This window comes from Mytilus trossulus, chromosome 10 (assembly GCF_036588685.1).
Source record: "Mytilus trossulus isolate FHL-02 chromosome 10, PNRI_Mtr1.1.1.hap1, whole genome shotgun sequence".
NCBI classification, from domain to species: Eukaryota; Metazoa; Mollusca; class Bivalvia; order Mytilida; family Mytilidae; genus Mytilus; species Mytilus trossulus.
The window spans coordinates 56,656,142-56,683,617 of NC_086382.1; the positions used below are offsets into that span (position 1 = coordinate 56,656,142).

The 27,476-nt window shown below is 32.4% G+C and overlaps 3 protein-coding genes across 5 annotated transcripts; 2 read left to right on the forward strand and 1 right to left on the reverse strand.

The window, feature by feature from the left end:
* Positions 1 to 4,179: 4,179 nt before the first annotated feature.
* LOC134686392 (uncharacterized) lies at positions 4,180 to 10,676 on the forward strand. 3 transcript variants are annotated; one of them, XM_063546062.1, is made up of 6 exons: positions 4,180 to 4,236; positions 5,122 to 5,241; positions 6,272 to 6,337; positions 7,261 to 7,364; positions 7,831 to 7,962; positions 9,702 to 10,669. In XM_063546062.1, exons 1-6 carry the CDS (start codon positions 4,191 to 4,193, stop codon positions 9,858 to 9,860), a joined length of 627 nt encoding a protein of 208 aa, XP_063402132.1. In that variant the 5' UTR covers positions 4,180 to 4,190; the 3' UTR covers positions 9,861 to 10,669. The 3 variants fall into 3 exon arrangements, with proteins under 3 accessions (XP_063402132.1, XP_063402133.1, XP_063402134.1); XM_063546063.1 differs by having other exon boundaries at positions 4,233 to 4,321; positions 9,702 to 10,646; XM_063546064.1 differs by lacking the exon at positions 5,122 to 5,241 and having other exon boundaries at positions 4,236 to 4,321; positions 9,702 to 10,676.
* A 4,451-nt stretch (positions 10,677 to 15,127) lies between these two features.
* Positions 15,128 to 19,597, forward strand: LOC134686393 (GTP-binding protein SAR1-like). Its single transcript, XM_063546065.1, has 6 exons — positions 15,128 to 15,227; positions 16,367 to 16,486; positions 17,427 to 17,492; positions 17,833 to 17,936; positions 18,764 to 18,895; positions 19,339 to 19,597. The coding sequence occupies exons 1-6, from the start codon at positions 15,152 to 15,154 to the stop codon at positions 19,471 to 19,473; spliced, it is 633 nt and encodes a 210-aa protein (XP_063402135.1). The 5' UTR covers positions 15,128 to 15,151; the 3' UTR covers positions 19,474 to 19,597.
* Positions 19,598 to 24,494: 4,897 nt separating this feature from the next.
* LOC134686395 (serine protease inhibitor Cvsi-2-like) lies at positions 24,495 to 27,167 on the reverse strand. Its single transcript, XM_063546066.1, has 3 exons — positions 27,022 to 27,167; positions 25,343 to 25,468; positions 24,495 to 24,613 (listed from the first exon to the last, which is right to left on the reverse strand). The coding sequence occupies exons 1-3, from the start codon at positions 27,056 to 27,058 to the stop codon at positions 24,519 to 24,521; spliced, it is 258 nt and encodes an 85-aa protein (XP_063402136.1). The 5' UTR covers positions 27,059 to 27,167; the 3' UTR covers positions 24,495 to 24,518.
* Positions 27,168 to 27,476: the final 309 nt, after the last annotated feature.

Sequence of the window (27,476 nt, forward strand, 5' to 3'; positions counted from 1 at the left end):
CAAACACGCTGAAACACAGACTGTGAATAGGTACTTCGGCCATATAATTAAAATATGCCGAAACCGATGCGAACTGATACTACGGTCATATAATCCGAACACGGTGAAACACGGGCGGTGAATTTTATACTACGTTCATGTAATTAAACATACCGAAACACGAGCTGGGATTCGGTACAAATGTAACAAAATCTAGGGCATATACCGTATTCGAAATTTTGGTTCGTCGATGCTATTCAACTACGTACTTTATTTGGCCTTTTAAACATTTGTATTCGAGTGTCACTGGTGAGTCGTGTTGTACACGAAACTCGCATTTTTCGTACAAAATATTAGTTGGAATATCTATGGTGAGTTTATTGACATAACGTTTATAATCATAGACAATTTAGCAAAAATATTGAAGTTTTCGTGCAACAGTTTCATTCGATGAAACCTTTGGTTTTCAAATTAAATTGTAACCAAGAGCTAGCTCTTCTACACCACAAAATGTAACAATTTAGTATCTTTAATACTTTCACACTTTTTATACATTGAAGGTTATGATCCAAATGATTGGTAATCTATTTTGATATTTCAGAACACAGTTCAAAATAGGAAAACCAAGTAGATTTAATCCAGTCACGGACAAATAAAATCTCAATAAAGATACGAGGACATATAACTATTAGTGCCATTACTTTGACTGAACTAAAAGTAAAATAGGTGACCATGCTATTGTATGGATACTGCTTTGATTTAATATGTTGCACATGTGGTTCTTTGACATTGAAATTACATAAACATAATATCCTAAAATGGAAAGTTCAGTTACCCCGAGCCTCTCAAAGTTTAAACTTATAAAAAATTCTGCACTACCCGAAGTTTCACTTTGAATCTTCCTAAGAATTCAATATCGTCGCTCTTCATTGGTGCTAATACTAATTGTATTCGTAGATCATGTCTCTATTGAATAAAACATACAGTTTATACATGGGAATCAGTGCGTTAACAAAGCAAAATAATATCGTACGAATATTGTGTATCGTCATTGAAAAGCGCTGAACCAGATGTATTTAAAAGTGAAACCTTTAACCGGCCGAACAAAGATTAACAAAAATACCGAATTCTAAGTCAAATTCAAAACGCAGTAGTCCTCAAACTCACAAAATCAAATATTAATCAACTAACCCAGAAACAACTGTCATATTCTCGCATTTCTTAATTTACAGTTTGCGTTTCCGGAAAAAGGGTGTGTAAATCTGGTATACTAGCTAGCTTACCATTCAACCTGTAAATTAGTTGTATCGAAAAAGTTGAGCGAGAAACCGAAAGCATGGATTAGTGGTGGATGCTACTCTTACAAACATATAACATGCTGAAACAAGGACATGTGTATGGATTCAACTCGGATAATATTCAAACATACCAAAACACGAACTAGTTTATTGAAGATCTTCTTGTTTTATTCAAACACCCAGAAGGACGGAGAAGTGAAGATGTGTATATATGCTATTGATAAGATGCCATCCTGCTGTACATCAAACTTGTACATTATACGATGCTACCCTAATGCAATTTAAAAAGAAGCACAAAAAGGGTTTAGTGTATAAATGGTACTATGATAACACGCCGAATAAAAGCAACAGCAGTTTAACGCTGTTCGAAACTCATAAATCGATAGAGAAAAAAAAAACCAAATCGGGTTACAAACTTAAACTGAGGGAAACGCATCAAAAATAGGAGGAGATCAACGACCCAACAGAAACACAGCATTAAAATGTAAAACACACAGAAACGAACTATAATATAACAATGACCATTTTTTTGACCTGGTACAGGACATTAAGAAAACATGGTGGGTTGATAGTTATTAAATGTACCAGCATTATAATTTAATACGCCAGACGCGCGTTTCGTCTACATAAGACTCATCTGTGACGCTCAGATCAAAATAGTTATAAAGCCAAACAAGTACAAAGTTGAAGAGCATTGAGGACCCAAAATTCCTAAAGGTTGTGCCAAAAATGGATATGGTAATCTATTCCTGGGATAAGAAAATCCATAGATTTTTGTAAAATTCAAAGGTTAGTTTACAGGAAATTTATGAAAATGACAATATAATTGATATTCATGTCAACAACGAAGTGCTAACTTCTGGGCTGGTGATACCCTACAACCCATGAACCTGGTTTTGTGGCATGCCAAACCTCCTGCTATTATGGCAATGTTAAATATAACATTAAAATGACAACATTACATGACAGAAATACAATACAAATATATGGGAAAACATATAGGACAGATAAATACACGAATACTAGCTTAAAAAGGTACTTGGTTTGAAATTTAATATGGAATCTACCCAATTTAACATGCCCTGGGGGAAACTATTGTACATATTTTATCCTGAGGCGATTAAAACATGTTTAGGCAAATGACAGTGTAAAGATGCCAAACTGATGTTACTCATAGATGCCGAGGCAGAGTAAATTGCTGGATGCTACTCTCATAGATTGTAAATGTGACGAGCAAACATTAATTTTGTGTATGAATACAAATTGATTGTAATTCAAACACAATTCAAAAGGTTGTGTATGGACGACAAATTGATGTAATTCAACCACACCAAAGCCCGGAATAATGTGAAGATGCCACCCGGTAGTTATCCAAACATGCCCAAGCAGGTGTATGAAACTAATCTGGCGTAATTAAAACATACCAATGCACTGACTGCTATGCTACCCGGTTATTACCCAAACATGCCCAAGTAGGTGTATGAAACTACTCAGGTCTAATTTAAACATGTTAATGCACGGCCTACTGTGTGGATGCCATCCGGTTATTATCAATATTTGCTAAAGTATGTTTAGGAACTACCTTGGTGTAATTGAAACATGACGAAGGAATGAATTGTTGCTACATGCTAAACGGGACTTTAAAATGGCGAAGCTGTTAAAATAAACTGACTTAGAGGGTTTGACATAGATACTGACCTGATGTTTTTCAAACATACCAAAGCACGGAATACTAAATTGTTGCAATCAAGTTGTTCATTAACATTACCAAGAAGTTGTATGAACCTACTAGTAAAAACATGACGACACAAGGGCTAGTGTATGGAAACTATCATCATATTATTCAGACAAACATAAGCACAGCTAATTGTATGAATGCTTCGTTGAAATAACTCATTCATCAAAACGTTAGTGTTTTTTTATGGATGCCTACCTGATTTTATTCAAACATTAAATAGCAAAAGCTAGATTATGTATCACCCCGTGATTTATACCAAACATGTAGAAACAGGGTGTAGTCGATTGATACGTGGTCATTCGTATCAAGGGATGATTGAATCAAAAAAGTTAACATGGCTAAATATATTTGAAGGAGTCTAACACACTAAGTGGTTCTCGTTCCTGGTTTTTTTATATAGATTTTTTCGTTGGTTTTCCCGTTTGAATCATTTGTGAAGCCCATTATAGCTTGCTGCTCTATGGAACCAATACCCCGTTTTGAAGACCGTACTTTGACATATAAGGGTTTACTTTTACAAATTGAGACTTGGATGGAGAGGTGTCTCATTTGCACTCGTACCACAACTTGTTATATCTAAGTAATTGGATTTAAACAATAAGACACAATTACACATTTTTCTACACATGACGAGAGAGATCATTTACTAGTATTGTTTTTTTATGTTGATGTAAAAACAATATCCTAAACACAAATTTTGACATTATATATATATTTAAAATTACAATGAGAGAAACCTTATACCGACCATTTATTGTAACTACATTATCAACAGAAAAAAATCCTCTTTTAATACTCATGATTTGGTTTGCTGTACTGTCTTTTGTTTGTACAAAAAGCCACGTTGTTTCAAACATAAATTTATAAACTATAAATGTAACTTAATTATAACCAACAAACAAATCTATGTTGATTTATAAATCATTAATCACAAATTCTTCATATTTTTACGATCGCGTTTAACATTACATGTACCTTATTTTCAAATTAAATTCAAAACTTGAATAGACTATATAACAAAATAAATAACCCTTTTTTTAAATCTCTCATGATATATTTCTAATACTTAAACTGAAAAAATGTAACGTCGCCTTTTGTATGGAGGCCAAGATTTGTTATATTGGATTATAGATATTGACCATTAATAAATCGATATCAATGAAGGCTATATTTAAATGTTACTTGTCATACTTAAAAATACACTAAAAATACACAACAAAGGTAGGCAGTTATGTATTTAGTAATCGAACACGGAACATCATTATGATTTTGTCTGATTGGGTTACAAGTATACTGCAGTATTTTGGTATGTATAAATGGGGAATTTTTCTTAAGTATATTATGGCTTTTCGTTATTATTTTTATCTTATCATTGCGTTATGGTTAACACTAGTCCGTCTGTTTAGCCTTACGTGAGGATTCCGTTCCCTAACTCAAATTTTCCGTAACCAATTTGCAACGTTTTATGAAACTTATACACAATGTTGATTACCATCAAATAAGTTCGAATTTAGGTGGTGTCACTCTTACCATCCATGTACAGATAAAGAAGAGTTGCTGTGTTAACCTTTTCCGCACTCGAACTTTACTTTGCCACACTCGTATGTGATGAAACTGGGATATAATTCTCACTACCACCAAACACAAATTAAGTTCGATTTGGATGGCGTCACTATCCCCGTCCTCGATTTTTGTCCCTTTTTAAATTGAAACATTCGTGAGTTTACCCTTTCCACACTCTTACTGTTATATACATCAATCTACTAGTTTCCAACATCAAGTTCGAACTTGAGTGGCAACAATTTCACAGTTCTTGTGGTATGTTAATTTTTGAATGTCATGTATCGTAATATACATATCGACTCTGGCATATGAACAAGCAGATGCATTTTAGTCTCATATATACGCATTCTTCTTTCCTTTTGTTTGATACGATTTAAGGTTCAAATTGTTCACCGTCATTTTAGTAAGGTATTGGAACTCGGAAAATTAAAGATCTGGCAAACACAGCAAACTATTTTAATTCAACCATAAAACAATTAATGATGTATCGCCTTACACTTTTTAAATATTCACAATCACAACTATTAAAGTTTACCATTGCAGGTTTTATCAACAGGAAATGCAACTTGCTTATCCTCGGACTACACGACTCGGGAAAATCTACTCTTCTGAGTCGGCTGAAGCATGATCGTCTAGTTCAACACTCACCAACAGTTCATCCCTGTAAGTTGTACATATATAAGTAGTTGGCAGTTTTCTCTATCAATCTGTATCAGTGATTGTGATGTTATAAAACAGACATACACATTGATAAAATGTTGAAATTAAATACTTCGTACTCTTATTCGTGTGTAACACATCAGTATGAAACTCATAAATAATGAATTCTTAAAAGATTATTCTGCCGCTGCGGTGGCGGAGGAGGCATTAAGTTTTACCCTTTCCGATACGTCTACCCGTGCGTACGTTCCAAAATAAGTGTTAGTTCTCTAACTTTATTTTGCCTCAACCAAATGATTTCAAACTTATACACAATGATTATTGTCATCAAACGAATATTTATGTTGTATATGGTTGTCATCACTTACAACAGTATTGATATTTATGTCCCTTTATAAATAAAACAGAATTGCTAATTTTGCCTTTTCCGTATTCTAATGTAAGTTTGCCTCAACCAAATATTATGAAACTGATATTATGAAACTGATACACAATGCTCATGACTTCCAAACGCAAATAAATTTCGAAATAAGTAGGTGTCGTTTTCACTGTTCTCTTGTATGCTCCTTTGATTTAAAAGATGACGAATTTGTAGTTTACTTACAAACGGGGTCATCTGTATTCCACGGAGCCATTACTTTTTTATTTTCAGTAAGTTTTTTAATGATTTAATGTTCATGGTGACGTTTGTATGATTCAAAATACATTCAGGAACTGTCATCAAAAAGGATCTCAACAGACTTTAACTGAAATAAAGAGGAACAGTGTAACAAAGTTAATGCTGATAAGAATTGGGGCTCTCCAGTTGGAAATTTACCTCTAAATGATAAATATACTAATTATTTATAACATAATAGTTATCAAAGGTACCAGGATTATAGAAAGGATAATATGAATAAAAATAGTATTCGATAGTACACCATACTTCATCAGCACCAATACCCATATCAGCGGACAACAACAGACATACCCCAATAAATAACCTAAGATTCAGATCAAACTTGTATTTTATTAATTGAATTTATTTTTGTAGGGGATGAAGAGTTTACCATTGATAACGTGACATTCAAAGGGTATGATCTAGGAGGTCACATATTAGGTAATTATCATCGCGGAGCAAAAATCTGTCAATTAAAAGATACAAATGAAAATTAAAAATCTAAAATAGAGAGAAAAAAGACGGATCAACAGCAAATGTTTCAAATTTGGACTGATCCGGCCGGGGTTTGAACCGTCGAGTTCAGGCTTTCAAATCAAGACCCCTACAATGTGACCACAAATGCGGTTAAAAGACGAATGATTATAAGGCTACATTCCAAAAGAACTAACATGTCGAGATCAAATAAACTTTTTTGACAAAACACTACTTAAAAAAATAAAAATAGAGCAAAAACATTAAAAACGATAAACAATAATAACTAAGGTTGGTTTCACTTGGCCCGGAATATAAATCAGATATCGTGCTTAATAGTTGCCCATGGGAATTACACACTCGGTGATGACGAAATCGAGGGAACAAAAATTGTGTGGTCATCAGTGATTTGATTTTTCAGCCTAGGAGGGAAACAAATACATGTTAAATCATAAAAGTGATGTTATTTTTATTTTGCAATTTTGAAGCTTTGGTGTAAACATCGGCCCTTTTTAATGCCATTAATTGGGTTTTGTTTTCTGTTTTATATTTTAAGTTGATTATTAAATAGATGTTATAATTCTTTTTTTTAAACATATTATTACCCTAATGAAATACTGGATATTCGTACTCTATGTCTCACACTGTGAACGGACTCCAGCTCGGTTCACAAAATGAATCCGCTATAAAAGAAAAAACATTGGAAAACAGAATGACAAAGCAAATATTAATTTTTAATACTATAAAATATACATTTCATTCACTCGAGGAATCGCAAATCATTCTCATGTCGTTGAATCATAAATTTGATGCTTAAATATTAGAACAATTCAATGAAAATTCTACCTATCGAAGAACAATCAATTATTATGATCTACGATTTATTACAGCACTACGTTTTTGGAGAAGATACATACCAGCAGTTGAAGGTATAGTTTTCGTTGTTGATGCTTCAAACTCACAGTTACTACCAGAGGCTAGACAAGAATTAGATGTAAGTAATAAAATACTAGTTCATATGCATGAAAGATAACTTCAAGATTAATAGTGACTTGTTAAACATCAAAAGTAAGTAATGAAATACTTCTTCAAGCACACGGAACAGTAAGGTAGTAATATACTCATTATATTTGAATTTAGACACAGTGCTTACAAACAAAGTCAGAAACTCGACTGTCACCAAACAATAAAAAATAAAATATTTTATATCAATTTAAATCAAACCATACCCGTCCGTTCTTATTAATACCTTATTACTGCCTTCTTTATCTGGTGTTACTGTCAATTTATAGTACGACTAAAGAGGCATATATTTCCTTTCAGTGATGTTGGACGCCAAACAATTTTTTAGAAGAAATGATAAATCACAACAACAAAAATTGAACAAATGCATGGGAAGACACATTCCTTTTGAAATAAATTAAGACTAATGTAAAATTTCAAGCTTCCATTTTATTCAGAGTATCCTCACAGATGAAGATTTGTATGATGTACCGGTTCTTCTTCTTGGTAACAAAGCAGATAAAACAGGTTGCTATGGTAAAGAACAACTCATCAAGGAGCTAGAAATAGACCAACATATATCTAATAATGTAAGTTCATGTAGCAATAATAATAAAAAAATATAAAGAGGATCGATTGTATGAAAATGATACGATAATTATCGATAATTTGAAAATATAAGTACATTTTTTGTACTTATGTTTTCGTTATACATGATTAAATAGTTTGGGCGAGCAAATTATTATAATAAACACAAATACAGAAAGAAGCAAAATCACCAAAATACTGAACTCCAAGGAAATTCAAAAGGGAAGACTATAATCAAATTACTAAATTAAATACTAAAACACATCAAACAAATGGATCACAACTGTCATATTCCTGACATGGTAGAGGCATTTTCTTAAGTAGAAAATGGTGGACTGAACCTGGTTGTATAGCAGAAATGTCTCAATGATAATACAGACTGACAGACACACGTTTAGTTCTTCGAACATCTATGCAATAAGATTTTATTTTTTAAAAGTCTCATATTAAAAGGTAATAGGACAAAAGAACCGAGAAAAACAGCAACAAAGAGGAAACTTTTTAATCAAATAAGCATACACACAAATTTAAATAAAACAAGAAAGTGAATGCAAAATTTTATCTATGAATTATTTTCATATTATTTTAACTATTATGTTCATGATCTACAAAATGAATATTAAACTTCTTACAAACAAGCATGAAACAAACAACTATGTTACAAATAACTGTTAAAACAAAAAGGTGAGATAACTTTATCAAACTTGATAAACACACTTTTAAGTGAACGTGTCAGCTAATTTTACACGCATGTTTGACTCTTTCAATTTTTAACCGGATTTTTGTGACAAAAATGTCGGTTATTGATTTGGGGATGCTCGGCGGGCGGTCGGGCGGGCGGCAATCAAATGTTGTCCGTGCATTAACTTATGAACCGTTCAACCAAAGCTTTAAAAATTTTAATATGATGTTACTGACAACTAAATGAAGGTCAAGTTCAATAATGTCGATTTTGACTTTTACCGTTCAGGAGTTATGGTTCTTGAAAGATCGTAAAATGGTGTTTCCAGTCGTGTCCGTGCATTTACGCATGAACTGTTCTACCAAAGCTTCCCAAATTTAAATATGTTGTTACTGATGACTAAATGGAGGTCAAGTTCAGTAATGACGATTTTGACTTTTACCGTTCAGGAGTTATGGTTCTTGAAAGATTGAAAAATGGTGTTTCCAGTCATGTCCATGCATTTTCTCATGAACCATTGATCCAAAGCTTTTCAAATTTTAATATGTTGTTTCTGATGACAAAATAGAGGTTGAGTTTAATAATGACGATTTTGACTTTTACAGTTCAGGAGTTATGGTTCTTGAAAGATCGTAAAATGGTGTTTCCATTCACGTTGGTGCATTTACTCACGAACCATTCAATCTAAGCTTTTCAAATTTTATTATGTTGATACTGATGACAACATAGAGGTCAAATTTGATATTGACGATTTTCACTTTCACCAATCATCAGTAATGGTTCTTGTGATATTGCCAGGACACAAATAAATACTAATAAATCCGGTTTGCTGTCGTTGTGACAGCCTCTTGTTAATCTATAAATCTTTACTCATATAACAGATCAAAACAAAAATATGAAACAAACGGACAAACAAAAAGCGAGAAAAATTGTGACAAATTTGCTACGAGAGCGACAAAAATATTTCAGCAAATTAAAAAAGGTTCACTTCTATGATTAAGTTGTCTCATTCATATATATATTGATATGTAAATTGCGGTAGCTATTCTCCATTTACAGATAAATGCAGATGAGAAATCCAGCATCAGACCATGTACCTTAATTATGAGCAGTGTAGTTCAACAAACTGGATATGGTGATGGTTTGAAATGGATGGCAACGCAAATCCATGAAAAAGACCGTAAACAAAACAATTCAACCACAGTAACATCGTCTTGATATCGGTGCCTCAGTGGCAGAGTATAAGCAGTTCATCTACTGTATGAATAGCATGTGACAATGACTTGGGAGTTGCGCTTGACGTACTTATTAAATATCAATTAACCAGGGTCGTCAGCTAGTGAACAACTGATACCCACATGTAATTTAACTTCGACAATTTAACCAAGCTAAATAGTAGATACATGATACCATGATATAATTATGATTCAAAATGGACAGGTCCGTTGTAGCTACAAATTTGTATTTCGAATACCAGAATGTTATTCCCACGTACAGAAGCAAGAGATTGTTTTGGATGCAACCGTAGTGTAATTCAAACATAGTGGAACACTTAATGGAGAATGAATGTTTCTCTGATGGAATTTACATATGCAGAAACGCGAACTTATGTTTGGATGCTACTCTTATGTATTTCAAACATTCCTAAATATTTGTACAATTCTGATGTAATCCCACATGCAGGAATCTAGGTTAAAATGTGACGTGAATGGTATTTTTTTAGTAATGCGTTTTTAAACAAACGAAACGCGGATTTGTGTAGGATGCTTCCCTGTTGTGATTCAAACACGCCAAATATGGACTGATGGATGAATACTTCGAGGAAGTAAATCAAATACACTGAAACATGGGCTGTGAATTGGTACTTACAACATGCCAATACGCAGGCATGTGAATGGTTACTACCATGTGGATTTAAACATACCAAAATATGCTTATGTAGTTACCGCTTTGGTTCACAGGAGAACTAAAAAAAAAGTTGAAACCACTGACGGAAACATTTATTGTTGTCATGGTTGTTCTTGTCTTCTTTGTTGATCACTTGTTTTGAGACTGGAAGAATAGTGTATCAAGAATTATGTGTAAAAAAAAAGGACGTTAAATCGATTTATATTTGGTTGTCAATACAGCTTGCATTTACCAAAACTATCTAAAAAAAACACCTTTCAATTTCATAGATATCTATAAACATGGTAACAGACGACTCAATACACAGACGACCTTATCTGTAGTTTCAAAACCATCGAAATTTTGGTTCGTCGACAATTTTCAACTTTGTTCTTCTTATCTTTTAAACATTCAAATTCGAGTGTCACTGATGAGTCGTTGATTAAATGAACTGCTTGTCTTGCGTACCAATTTTCAAATCGGATATCCACGTTTAGTTTATTGCTTAAGCATGACTTTAAAAGTATGAGGAAATGTTGCAAAAATGCAGACGTTTTCGTGCTACCGTCTTTTCGACTACAAAACCTTTGCTTTTCATTTTTACCCAGATTTACCTCACATACTCCTCATAATGTATCACATCATGTTTGATACATTCTCCCTTTTAATACAATTCAGGAAGAGATCCAAATGATTTGTAACCTTGCTATCTTAAAAAAGAGTTCACAAGTTGATTCAATCCCAATCATGGACATATGAAAACTCAATAAAGATACCAGGATATAAAACTGTTAGTGTCATTACCTTGACTGAAATAAATATAAAAATACGTGATAAGTATGAATACTGTTTTTGATACTGTATAGTTATCAACGGTGACATACTTATATACACAAGACGCTTGTTTCGTCTCCATAAGACTCATCAGTAACGCTCAGATCAAAATAAGTAGAACGTCAAAACAAGTACAAAGTCGAAGAGCTTTAAGGACACAACATTCCAAAAAGTTACGGGTACGGCTACGGTAATCTGTAAAGGCAACAGAAGTATACCGCTGTTCGAAACTCATAAATCGACAGAAAAAACAAATCCGGGTTACAAACTTAAACTGAGGGAAACGCAGGTTAAATATAAATATGTCTGGGATAAGAAAATACTTTTGCAAGCATTAAATTTGTAAAAACGACCACATATAATTAATGTTTACGTCAACACCGAATTGCGAACTACTCGGCTGGTGATACCCTTAGAGGACGAAGCGTTCACCTGCAGTGGCATCGTCCTGGTGGTGTAAATAGTTATCAAAGGTACCTAGCTATTATTTGATACTTCAGACCCAGGTTCGTCTACATAAATGTGTTTACAGATGTCAAAGGGACAGTTCAACTCAATAGTTCGAAAATAAACTGACGACGCCATGGCTGAAAAATAAAAATACAAACACACAAACAACAGCACACATGACAACATAAAAAAACTGAAGACTAATCAAGACGTACCCCACCAAAAACTGAGGGTAATCTCGGGTGATCCAAAAGATTAAGCAGATCCTACTCTACTTTTGACACCCGTTGTGTTGCTCATGTTATTACAAACCAGGTAAAAAGTTTTATCCGGTAGGTCACATTTGTAGTGAAAAGGAAAGTGGATTGTAGGTACAACATAAGGAACATATCCGATACCATCTGTAAAACGGTTATTCCATAACGATCAACCAATTCATGATGGCTTCCGTAAAACTTACAAAGGAATGATTTCAACTTCACCATTCGGAACTCTTGGTTTAATTGATTCCTTATGAACACAAACCATCTATCAAGGAAATCATGATAGGAAAACACAAGCCCGGGGAAATAAGTTTATTAGGATATACAAACTTCGAATGCAGGCGCTGATGAAATGGTGCTTCATAGAAATCGACAGTTCACAATTGGGAAGCGGAACTCATCTGTTTTGTCGATAAGTTTTATTTTCTAACCCAACCTCATTGTCAATTTCTAGATATAAGTCAAGATATGAGACAGACTTGACTGTATCTGTTGTATCCATTATTTCTAGTTCGATGGGATAGATGCGTTCAACATAGTCACCAAAATTTTAATTATTTAGTGAGAGAACATCATATTTATAGCGGAAAGTAAAGTTAAAGAATATTGCTAAATTCTTTCGTTTGGATTTAAGTCTTGTGTAATTATTATACATCAAAACATGGCTTTGAGGATGGATACTTCTCTAGTGTAATGTAAGCATGATTTTATTTAAACATGCCGAACCACGAAGTTTCGATGAAAGCCTGGTGTAATTCAAAACGCCAAAATTAATCTGGAAACTATTCTATTGTAAAATAAGCAGTTCAAAAACGATCTGATGTATGGTTGTTTTTAACTAGTATTTGTTTTCAAAAACAGTAGTAGAAAAGCCAAATCATAGGACGCAGGAGACAAGGACTAGTGTATAGATCATACTTTTTAGTAATTCAAACATGAATTAACCCACACTAGCGCATGGATGCTATTCAGATTTAATTGAACTATGGCGGTAACATGGGTTAAAATATAGATGATCCTGAGGTAAATCTAAATTGCAGACTGTATATACATTTAATAAATGCATTCTTCCAAGATACACGGGTAAAAAATATGCACGTCTGACGCAAATTTCGTATACAAAAGACGTTTTTGTTTAAATAATGCTCTAAATACAAAAGTTATTTGACAATTATAAATTGACAATAGAAGAAGAAGAAAAAATATTTATTATTCCAATTAAGGGCCCTTGATGGGCAGCATAACATGTTTACACAAAACAATACATCATGATTTGCAACAGAAAAACATTTTTTTATAAACCAGAATGAAACATTAAAAAAGTTCAGACAGATGTTAGTATCTTCATTCTATAAAAATGATATACATTTAATTCCAGGCAGGATCATTTCCATAAAATCATAACAATTATCATTGTTATTACATATATTAATTTGTTATGAATACATTGTCCTGTTTTACAAAACAGTTTCATATCCTGGTATCTTTATTGAGTTTTTATATGTCCATGTTGGGATTGAATCAACTTTTAAAAAGTCTTCTGAGATAGCAAGGTTATCTTGCAATAAGAGTAATCTTATGTCGATCATTTATTATGACTACATTGTCCTGTTTTACAAAACAAAAACAACAAAAAAGTGTTCTTTGAAATTCATGCTTTTTTTAAATTTTTTTTTGTAATTGCGCCAGACACGCGTATCACCTACAAGAGACAAATCAGTGACGCTCGAATAAAAAAAAGTTAAAATGCCAAATAAATAACGACGATGAAGAGCAATGAGGACAAAAAATTCCCAAAAGATTTGTCTATTATAGCTGAGGTAATATCTTCCTGAGGTAGAAAATTCTTAGTATTCCATGGTGGAAATGTAAAATATTGTAAACAGTTAATTTATAATTATGCCCATATCAATGATAATTTATGTCGACACAGATGTGCTGACTACTGGGCTGGTAATACTCTAGGGGAATAAAAACTCCACCAGTTATGTTTTTTATTAAGATAGTATACGAATTTTACCTGGTACCTTAATTTCAAAATTCATCGGAATAAGTTTAAAATATATATATGCTCGGACAGTTTAACGTTGCTTTTCTTCTACAAAAGTTTCATCTGACTATCCTTTCGGGTAAAACTGTGCCGACAGCACTTGCCAAATTATTGTTCCTACCAGATAACCTTGAAAAACATACCCTGTTCTACACAAACATTGAAAAACATATTATACCCTGTTCTTGACACGCTCAGAAAATGTATACCCTGTTCTAGACCGTATAAAATAAATGCTGTTCTAGACACGGGTTCTAGACTGTGTCTTAAATTTTAACAATTAAATAAGCGATCTAGTATTAGACAAATACTTTGTTTTAAAAAACCTGTTTTCACCAGCAGGACATGATCGAAAAAGCGACCCTGTTCTAACTGTTGAAGCAGGTCATGAAAAAGGGACCCTGTTATACCTATCATGCAGGGCATGAAAAGGAACCATGTTTTGCGGAACACTCATACCACCCTCTTTTTTTCCACCTCCCTGTGACTAGAGGGTAAAAAAAATCAGAAATTTTACTTTTGTAAAATAGTAATTTGTTTCGCAAATCATGTTTAAAAGGCATTTGTCTTATTTCAAATTTATGTTCACAAATTTGACTTAAAACTCAGATATATCTTCTATATTTAAATTACAAAAAGTATTCATTAGTTGCGTACCACGACTGTTAACGACTTCTCCTTATTTTTATTGAAACTTCTAAATAATTTACTTCTCAATCTATTTTAAGTAACGTGTATTTGATCTATAAATAAATATCATAACACGTAAACACGATTGATAATAACTGATCGAATACATGAAGGTGATTTTAGTTTTTTGAGTTGTTATCTAATTTCCTTATACTTCATACTAATATTGAAGGAAAATACCCATGGCGAAAGTTAAAGCACCGATTTGTCGTCGTGTATTATACATATTGAGCAATGCCAGCGTGGATGCCGTTACATGTTTGGAATGACGGACATATCTAAAAATAGAACATGAAATTGTATAAAAAGAATACAAACATTTAACTAAATCATTTATGATATTGTATGTATGCAAAGAAATCTTCAAAATGTTTTTGTTTGACTGGTTTATAACTGTATTGCAGTATTTCGGTAGGTTTATTTTAATTTCTATGTTTTCATATCTTTATATCATAAGTTATTTATTTAATATAATATCCTATTTGGTCTTTATTGATAAAAACTTTTGAACACACATTTATAAGCTAATTTTTCAATATAGAATAAAATAATTTATTTAGCGTACGGGTGAAATTTTTTGTATGCATTTTGAAAAATGAATATGCATATAAAGCAAAAAATCATAAGACAAATTGTTTAAAATAGTTATACATATAAATATACGTTGAGAGATTCACTGTTTAAATAGAATGGCACACAGTTCAAAGGAACTAGTTTTTGTTGTATATTATATGGAAGCGCATGTTAACACTTCAATCATTAATTTGGCGTTCGTAAATGGATTGCACATTGTATAGTTAACATACTGAAAAATTAAATGGAAAAGGAAAAGGGGGGGGGGGGGGGGGGGGGCAGGTACTCAATAAATATTTAGAAACTGTTGAGTAAACGTTCAAATAGTTATTGTGTATAGAAAAGCATCGGTTAGTTTTGTTTTACATTAAAATTATTGTGTGGATTTTGAATGGGATTAATAATTAACTAACGAAAATACCAGATTCATACAGGCTATTTCAAAATGTGATCAATATAATACCTAAGAACGTCAAAAACATGTCTGAATTGACAGTGTTTTCAACGAATTATATAACTTTGATTGATAGAATATATACATCGACACATGTGTTAACGCAAAGAATGAAAACAAAATATTTGAATGTAGCTCTCGTAAAAAAGCGCTATTTATTAGGAACGCGACTTAATAACAAAAGCGAGGATGTTTAAATACTTGAGGAGTAATAAGATAGAAAAGAACTTAAAAAGATTAGCCAACACCAATTATAGGTCAACATTGTCGCAAAATATTAGAATTAAATTTACCAAGTAGAGAGTACACATTGACATAGACATTCTAAAGCGCTTCTTCGTCAACTGACATGCTTATTATCTGCTCTGTTTTTCAAGTTTTAAAAACTTTATAGCATAGTTGATGCAGAATGAAGTTGCAAGAGAAAATGATAGAAATATTATACAACCATGTAACAGTAAACGAAAAAAAGCCTTTTACTTGAGTTCAGAAAGTACAATAATAATTAAATTTCCGATTGTAGGTTTCATGAACAAGAAATGCAAATTGCTCATCATAGGACTAGATAATGCAGGAAAATCAACCCTTCTATCGAAGATAAAAGATGGGCGTCTTGTGCAACATCCACCGACAAATCAACCATGTAAGTTTTTATATATACACAGTATTGCATAGGATGATACCGTCATTTTGTTATGTTTTCCTTTTTATCACGCCAGATATAAAATTTTATATACAACAAGGGTTCAATGTAAAACGATTATACATCATAATTTTGTATTCATTTACTTTTAGTTTGATTCTTAAGTACTCATGTATTACTTGTTGAGTCTAAGGACGATTCAGGGCGGATACTTTTGTAACTTGGGTTACTTCTATGTTTGGGATTTTTTTTTTTTTACAAAAACTGGTTTAATTGACGTCTTTTGTTGTACTGTTATACCACTGTCCCAGGTTAGGGGAGGGTTGGGATCCCGCTAACATGTTTAACCCCGCCACATTATTTATGTATGTGCCTGTCCCAAGTCAGGAGCCTATAATTCAGTGGTTGTCGTTTGTTTATGTGTTACATATTTGTTTTTCGTTCATTTTTTTTTACATAAATAAGGCTGTTAGTTTTCTCGCTTGAATTGTTTTACTTTGTCTTATCGGGGCCTTTTACAGCTGACTATATGCGGTATGGGCTTTGCTCATTGTTGAAGGCCGTACGGTGACCTATAATTGTTAATGTTTGTGTCATTTTGGTCTTTTGTGGATAGTTGTCTCATTGGCAATCATACCACATCTTCTTTTTTGTATACTTTATATTTCCTTTTTTACACACAAACAAACGGTTGTGAAGATATACAAAGTCCAGTGAGCAACACCAATACCACAAAGGACGCGATAAAACATTCAGATTTTAATTTGAATGTTCAAAACATATAAGATTGATATATACCAACAATCAAAAACTAATTACAGGCTTTTGACTTAGAACATTCAAAAACAGAATGAAGCACTGCTTTGTTCAGACCATCTATATCTCCTTGCATTGACAACATAAGTAAACTAATATGTTATTCAATTTATTTATAAACCAGGGTCAGAGGAGCTTACGGTGGGTAAAGTGACTTTCCAAGCATACGATCTAGGAGGACATGCATCAGGTAATTATAACACAGTAAAACCAAAAGCATTATCAAATTAAACCATTGCAAAACAGACCTTTATCCACAGGCATCAGGAACACGAATTGGTGTTATGTATTTAAGGGTTGAAGGTTTAAGGAAGAAGAAAAAACGATAGAGCGAAACCAGCAGAGTTGCTAAAATGAATGTTCAAATTTTAGATACATAAATGAATCAGATGTCAAATAAAACAGCATGTTTAATAAAAAGCGTTTTCTGTTCCTATCGCTATACTGGGCGATTATACTTATTTGTGAATGTTCAACATTGAGTTGTTGCTAATACTATTCTTATATAGTTGTGGTATTTATTCAAACAGCACGACGAGTTTGGAGGACATATTTCCCAGCAGTTGATGGTATAGTGTTTATCGTTGACGGTTGTGACATTGAAAGACTTCCTGAGGCTAGAGCAGAAATAACTGTAAGTCATTTAATGCTGAAACACACACACAACAAAAAAAAAACACCAAACAAATCAGTGAAATTAATAACATTAGCACATACAATCCTGTGTTAACATAGATCTAAAATGATTACAATAATAAGCAATCTAACATTTTAAACCTGATCTGACCTTTTTCTGAAATCTATCAAAAATAATATGTATCTTTTCCCATAGCACAAAGGGTCCTACGAAACTGTTGTTACAGAAGAGGCAAGTAGACATAACGCAGGGAGTCGGGAACCTGTTGTTCAGTGGTTGTCGTTTGCTGATGTAAATGATAAGTGTTTCACGTTTCTCGTTTTTCATATAGATAAGATTGATGGTTTTTCTGTTTAAATTGTTTTACACTGGTCTTTTTTGGACCCCTTATAGCTTGCTGTTCGATGTGAGCAGAGGCTCCGTGTTGGAGGTCGTACTTTTAAATATAATCGTTTACTTTATACACGTTATGACTTGAATGGAGACCTGTCTCTTGGCTCTTATACTAAATCTTCTTATTATTTTATAAAACTCTGTTTGCCGATGCGCCAAAAACTCGTACATTAAAAGAAGAGAGAAAAAACCGGAGGAAATTGCATGATTTCCAGTCGATGCAAGACCGAACCAACAGATAGATTTAGTTAGTAGTTATGGATATTCATTATAAATAATGAGTGTATGAACATCGGAAATACATTTAAATGTCTAATGATATTTTATCAGCGTTTGAATCCGCATAAACAGGAATGATTAAACGAGAACATTTACAAATAATGTAGAAAAATAGTTTTAAATTATTATAATCAGATTAACTTTTTATTCAGGGTATTCTAACAGATGAAATGGTATCCGATGTACCGATTCTTATACTTGGTAACAAAATAGACAAACGTGGTTGCTATGGTAAAGAACAACTTATCCAAGAGCTTGGAATAAATATGTACTTATCGGAACACGTAAGTTTGAGTTTGATGTTACAGTAAGGATGATAAAACAGACAGAAAACAATAGGTGTCTTTACGTTTTGTGTGCACTCTCATTGACCTACCTTTGATTTCTTATTAATGTTCGTGGGGTGCCAATTTTCGTGGATTTGGTGGATGGGCAGGAAAAGCAATGCATTAAAAAGACTCATCATAGAAATTAGGATTAAAACTTTATATTTGCGCCAGACATGCGTTTCGTCTACAAATGACTCATCAGTGACGCTCGATTAAAAACAAGTTTAAAAGGTCAAATAAAGTACAAAGTTGAAGAGCAATGAGGACCAAAAATTAAGTTAAGCCAAATATAGTTTACTTAAATACTCAACTACAGCATACATTTTCTTAAACTTTTCTTTGTCTCATTTAAGTTCTGTCTAGTAAAACAAATAAATTCACAAATTCTCCATTCATAGGTAAATACAGAAGATAAATCCAGCACCACCAGACCATGTACCTTAATAATGAGTAGTGTTGTACAACACATTGGATATGGTGACGGCTTTAGATGGATGGCCAAACATATACAAGAAAATGATCGAACTAACTGAACAGACCATGTACCTTAGTAATGAGTAGTGTTGTTCAACATATTGAATAAGGTGATGGCTTAATGGCCAAAGATATACAACCATCTTACTAAATTACAGAACACAGATATTACATACTGTTTCAGAAAACTATTTGTTCAGAATCCATGATCATAAAAATGTATATTTTATCACTATTTATCATCCTCATTTTGTATATATATTTATTGTTGATTCATGAAATCGTATTATTTATTTTTTAAATTTTTACATAATTGTATTCATTTTTATCTGTTTTGTTGGTTATGAAAAAATAAATATGGTAAATATATTTTGTCTTAATATTATTTCAATCTAGTTGTTACGTGTAACGTTTAGAGAAGTTACACACAAATGTTAAGAACGGAATATGAATCAATTTAATGTTGGTATTCTAAATATTCCCAAGATGTCTCCATTAATGACCTGATGCCATTTATGCAGATGAAACAACTCTCCACAAGAGACCAAATGACACAGAAATTAACAACTATGTGTCACCGTATGGCCTTATGTCGCAATTTTACCTGACCATATCGGGAAATAGGTATTTAGTCGGATCTTAACACGTACTTGTGATTTGTTTAAAACCGGTTTTCGATAAAAATATACGAAGATATGTCAAAATGTTTAGGACTTAATTAAATCCGTATTACGGTAAGATTGTGCAAGCATACGATTTTTATTGCGTCTTACACTTTAAGAAGCGAATAATCTGTAACTACTTTATTCAAATATTCTGTAAAAACGTTAATTTTGAGCTATGAAAGTCAAGTGGCTCGATAATTTTTCTGAAGAAGTTTTAAAAAAGTGCAAAGAAATATTTTTACAGTGGGTTAGCTTTCATTAGTCTTCACTATCTATAGATTAACAACTTTTGGTTATATTTATAATTCAGAATCATCAATGAAGGTGGAGCACGATTGCACAGTTAATTAATTATTTGGATGTGCCATTTGTATGAAAGAGTGACATTCCGTGGTATTATGTGCCAATGCGAAAAAGTTATATGAGTGTTGTCTCTCCTTAACAGGTTCATTTTTTTATAATTATGTTTAGGTTTCTGATATAATTTTGAATAATTACAAAATGAATCAATGCACTATATTTCAGATTTGTTATTGATGTATCAAAACAATTGATGTACGAATATAATTTCATAAATTTGAAACGTTTAAAATTTTTACATACCAATATAAAGAATATCATTTTTGAAATAGACTATGAATGAACAATGCATTAATTATCTTCCCTTCATGATAGATTGATTGGGAAATGAGCCAGAGTTATCTATTTGTGATCACAGCGAGGGTCTGGCAAGCAAATTTTAATTGTAGCTAATTCATTGTTTAAAATTTTTTTCCACTAAAAATGAATGTTACTATATACAAATATAAGGACTTTGTTGAATATGAATTTTTATTGCAATAGACTAATATGCTACCTTATGTCGTTACTTCAATCCCGTTCCCTTGTCACGAATGTGACCTACTGAGTTAAAGTACTCGACACGCAATCGGACATTCATAGTTATAATTCTAGTATTTTTATGCCCCACCTACGATAGTAGAGGGGCATTATGTTTTCTGGTCTGTGCGTCCGTTCGTCCGTTCGTTCGTCCGTTCGTCCGTCTGTCCCGCCTCAGATTAAAGTTTTTGGTCAAGGTAGTTTTTGATGAAGTTGAAGTCCAACCGACTTCAAACTTAGTAAACATGTTGGCTATGATATGATCTTTCTAATTTTAATGCCAAACTAGAGATTTGACCCCAATTTCACGGTCCACTGAACATAGAAAATGATAATGCGAGTTGGGCATTCGTGTACTGAGGACACATTCTTGTTTCATAATTTGTTTTTCACTGTTGGCATCTGTTGTCTTACTCCTGTTAATAAGCATTGAGATATAATATTAGTAAAAGGAATCATGTTATAGTGCGTAGATGTGAGTTTTAGAATGCACGATGGAAGAATAAAAGAGATATTCAATACGACAAGCATATAAATGTTAACAAATGTAAATATAATTAAAAAAGAATTGACAAGTTAGGATATCTATTTACTGTTTTTAACTCACCTGATCAGAAAGTTCATGTGACCGTTTCTCATGACTTGTCGTTCGTCGTCTGTAGTCGTCCGTCAAATTTAACAAAGATGGTCTCCTCCGAAACTACTGAGCCGAATTTAACAAAATTAAGTCACAATTGTCAGTGGTGTATAGAGTTGAAATACTGTGTCCGATGACCCCGCTTGCCAACAAACATGGCCATTATGGCAAAAATAGAGAATATGGGTGAAATATATCGTCTGTCCATTTTCTTGAAAACCGCTACAGATAGAGGAAATCTGACAAATGTTGAAATGTTTTAAATGATGAGACCCAATGACTGTTGATATATCATCTGTCAAACGAATTGTTACAAGAGTTACTGCCATTAAACGACAAATTTTACCATTTTAAAAATGTTTGCCTATTATATCTATAATTATAATAGATAGGCAGTTTTAAAATGCATAAAGAATCAATAAAAGCAAGATGATTTAAAAAGATCTGACGTTACGCGCGATGTTCGTACCTCATTGGAAAATCGGTGTAGTTGACATAATGCAAGTCCAAAATATTTTATTTTGTGATATCATATTCATTGCTATTGTACGCATTTTGATCAAAAATGTGTTTTTTTAAATAAAAAAGAAAAATATTTGTTCAAACTACGTTTTATGCTGCATGCGACAAGCTTCAGTTTCGAAAAACGGCTATTTTTAGGTTGTCCCGTGTAACATATTTCATTTATTGTAACCACTAAACTGTGATTTTCTTCTAAACTATTCAATATTTTGAAAAACGTTTTTTTCATTATTTAACAAAGAGGTTCCTTCATATTTTATGCATTTTTTATGACGTTTTGATGACGTCATAGAAAAAATAAGTGTTCCATACTACAAGGGCAAATCTGTTCCACGGGAGAAAAAAATTGGTATTCCAGATTTGAGAATCAAATACATTTATCTAAAAGGAAAAAGGTTAGTATTTGTATTTACTACATCAATGTTATTTTGCTTAATTTTATGAATTTAAAAACAAATATCCTGAAAAATGTTATATGGTAATTTTTGAGCGATTTTTCAAAGGCTTACAAGGTTGTCGCACCGCCATTTTTTGACGTAAAAACGAACTCAACTCAAATTTACACCAATTGTTTGCTTATCACAGCTCTTATAATGGTAGAATTTTATTATTTTTCAAAATGTTGTTTTTCTTAATTTTTCAAAAATCTAAAGTACACTCAATTTTCGATAAGTAGTTCAAACGCGTTGTCGATTTTGCGGAGTCTTACAAGAATGTCGCACATACTTAAAACTAACGTTTCAGTCGAAGTTTTGGTTTGAACGTTACGAAATATTCGCGACGTTATGTTACGCTTACATGTACGAACATCGCGCGTAACGTCTCTGTAATTCAAATGTTCTTAATCGTCAGTCGACACCTTTCTAAAGTAATTATCCTTTAATGGCGATTTTCCCCATTTTTTATGTTTTTTTTATCTATAAGTTTGAAAGTTATTATTGTAAGATCACAACATTAAAAAGCAAACCTAATAAGCAAGACAGCAACAAATAAGTCACAGGCCCGAATTCGTTAGTTATTTTATTATTGAAGTTATTGCTGTTGATGTATAACTTATCCCCCCTTTTTTAATGTATTTTTGACTTTTATTTTGGAAAATGTAACAGAAAAATAAAACTTGTTAATCGCAAAAATGATCAGCAAGACTTACTATTAAGCCATGGTTGAAATATTCAGTCGACTCTGAAGGAAGTATTGCTCCTTAATGATAAGTTTTACCACTTGTTGCGTGTTTTCCCTATTCCCTTGAAAACTATTGTACATAAGTAAAAGCTTTAAAAAGAAAATGACCAGTAGTATAATATCTTTAAATGCGTCAGATGACTGACATTGTCAGTTACCTTTTATCAGAGTTATGCCGGTATCCCTATGAAGATGGTTTATTTCTAAAAAGTTACCATTCTTTCAGATGTAGTTGAGCGACACTGGCTCTAAAAGCCTCTGCTTATTCGTTGTGACAACAAAATTGGACAATCTTTATAGATATGGCCTAAATGTAGGTTTGATATTCATGAGTAGGTATAAGTTAAATAATCTTTGTGAAAAAAAACCCGAATGGATAAATTAAATATTGATACATCAAAAACAAATATAAATTTTCCTGACAATTATGTGAATTTATGTTGCCCAGAGACATACTTTACATTGCTACACAGAATGTATCAAAGGTTAGAATCGAACCAGTTATTACATAAAGGTTAGAAATATGCTAGAATGAAAATAAAATGTATATGATTGAAACTATCGATGTTTAATTTAGAACATATTTCTTTCTTTGCTTAAATCTAATAAACTTTTTGTCAGTATTATTTTAATTTCTGTTATTTGTAAACAAGTTACAACCCCATACAGCTGCCTCTGTGATCCCGTGATAGCTTGCTTGACTCGGGACATCATATCACATCTTCTTTTTGAATATATACATGAGATCACAAACAATATCCTGCAGCCTTTGATTGAACAACACCACCAAAAACCGATGCAAGACTGATGTGCTGCATACTGGAAAGCAGCTCGTCTTCATGTAGTTGTATTATCACAATGTATTTAAGAACAATACATTTATTCTTTATTTTAACAGTATCTGATTCATAAACTGTCTAGTCTAATACGACATCTTTCCCATTAGCTAAATCAGAAATCGAACTTCAAACCGATATCAAAACCAATGTCAGTACATGAAGAAATAAAAGTAAAATAACTTCTCGACGTATTGTGCATATGTTAAAATTCCCTCCCTATCACATTTTTATACTTTGATTTGAGACTGATGCTATCAAATTACATTACAGTTTCAATATTTGTAAAGCAACCATTTTAAGACAAATATCCTAAGACATGAGGTCTAACACTACCCATTGCTTAGCAAAGGACAATAATGATTCTATATTTTATTAATATTCTAATGTTTGCAATCACAATGACCATCAATGCAATGTGGCATACCATGACCATGTGGACAATGATGACCATGACAGTCAGCTTGGTCGGTGCAACCTATAATACAAAATAATAGAGAAAAAAATATATGCAGTATTTATTATATTTGTTTTACTGTGATAAGCTTCATTGATATATATTCACTCCATACCAACTAGATCACAACCGATCTAGTTCTAAAGCTATTAATTTGATGTTTTGCAAAAGATAGAATGATTTTACAAATAACACATCTTTTTAGTTTTAAGAATCGACTTTTCGTAGCCATTGGATGGAAGACAAAACTTCTAGTAAAATTTCAATACTGGACTGAAAGTAAATTTTTCCCTTTTTTTTTACTTGTATAAAGAAAACAAGATCGATGACACCATTTGTTCTATTCATTTTCTTAAGGACTATTATAAAACATATCTTCTCATATTTTATTTCAAACTTTTATTTAATAGATTTTTTTTTCTCACAAAAATTAGTTTTTGCATGAAAAATCTATGTAAATTCAAGCAATTGTGTACACATTTTGTTTTCAAAACTTACGCGAAAGACATAAACTTTAATATGTCATTTAAATCAATATATTAGAATTTTCCATCTTGAAATAAAGCAGTTCAAATAAACTCATCATAGATACCAAGAATGCAATTTAATGTTTATACCAGACGCTCGTTTCGTCTACAAAAGACTCATCAGTGACGCTCGAATCAAAAATGTTATAAAAGGCCAAATAAAGTACGAAGTTGTAGAGCATTGAAGACCAAAAAATCCAAAAAAAAGGATAATTCAATTTACCTCCGTGTCCGCCTCCACCGCCTCCACATGTACAAACTCCATGTTGACACTCTACCATGCTTCCAGAGCTGCAAGTTTCCATTGTGCAGTCACTGGCCATTTGGCAGTTCTCTGCATATACTGCAGCTAAAAAAGAAAAAGAAAATGTCACATTTTATGTTCTTATAACACATTCTAAAACCAGACTCTCATTTCAACGATTCATTGTGGTACATCAATATGTCGTAAAATTATACTCAATTTCAATATTTCGAAAGTCACTGAAGATCAAACAGGACAGTTTTGTAGGCACACCTTGCTAATTTGTATACTGTTAATCATGAAACGGGGTTCACGCAAGTCTTATCGGTTATGTTCTAAATATTTGTTTAATTTATCTATTGGTCAAAGTCTCATTATTTTACGACATTTTTATGTGTTTTACTGCATTTCATAGTACTATACTGTATTTCAAAGTATTATACTGCATTTCAAGGTATTTTATTGCGTTTTAAAGTAGCTTAATTTTTTATATTTTTTTCTAATTCTCTAATCTAGTGACTCCTTTGAATTGATGAATTCCCCAGTAGTATATCGCTGTTCAAAAGTCATAAATCGATTGAGAGAAAAAAAAACTCTGGTTACAAACTAAAACCGAGTGAAACATTATGAGAGTGAAACAACTGCAGAACAGAAACACTGAAGTCCAACAAAAACCAAACGTCAATGCAACACAGATAGACGAACTATTTGATACCAACTGCCATATTCCGTACGTGATACAGAAAAATTTAAAGAAACAAAATGGTGGGTTTAACCTGCTTTTGTAGCTAGATTTACTTCTCACATGTATGACAGTTTCATGAAATTCCATTATATTTAAACCGATATGTGACATAATATGTAAACAGGTCAAATAAAGGGGTTGAATCTAAGATAATTCTAAAGTGATTATATATATAGAAGAGGGACGAACGATACCAAAGGGACAGTCAAACTCATAAATCTAAAACAAACTGACATCGCCATGGCTAAAAATGAACAAAGACAAAAAGACAAACATCAGTACACATGACACAACATAGAAAACTAACAAACAAACAACAACTGATGGAAATGTGTTGAATTTAGAACTTAAAAAAGTTTATTTGAAATAATAATCATCATTTTATTTGATATTAGAAAGGAATGTACCGACGACAAATATGTACTACATATCAATTTATTTATAAGATGTTCTTATTGTATATTTGTAGAATAAAATATCTTATTTCAACACATTTGACGAATACACATTTATTAAAAAACCTGATAATTTGTCAAAAGTATCAAATCCTGTTGCTTGATTACAAATGCAGTTTTTAAGTACAAATAATATGAAAGAAAAACAAGTTATTAAAACATGTTCCATTATTACCCACTGTTTTTCGTAGATCAGATTTAGGAATAATGAAAAGAAATTCCATAACGATTGATGAACTACGTTATACGACACATACGTAACAGAATAATGCTTGTAATTATGTCTTGTACGAACAAATATCATGAATTATTGCATATCCCTGCAAAACAAAGCAAGTGAGATGGGCATATTGATGAAGACATTGACAAAGTTATAATTCTTTTAAAATTTAAATTAAATTCCAGAGAAAATTGTGTATGTTAATGTGTTTTAAATCTTAACACAGAATTCAACTCACCAATTAGAACAACGAAACACAGAATTGTAACTTTCATGTTGATGGTTTGATAACAGAATAAGTTGTGATCAGTTTATATAAGGAATATTTTGATAAGAAGTTGAATAAAAGTTCCTGTAAATGACTTGATATCATTCTCACCAAAGACAAACACGAATTACGGTCAGCTGTTCGTTAATTAGGCCTATTCCATCGTGTTCAGGTTATCAAGGTGTAAGGTGTTGATTTTGTGGTCAGTAAGGAGGACAATGAACGATGACCAACAATTAAAAGCCAATAGTACCGCGAGTGGCATTATACACTAAATAAATTTCGCACCAAACCATGTACCTCCGTAATCAGCAATGTTGTACAATGCATTGGATAAGGTGATGGCTTTAGGTGGATGGCAACACAAAATGAAGTACAATGATCGAAATTACTGACAGAACACAGATATTGTTCAGAATGCATAG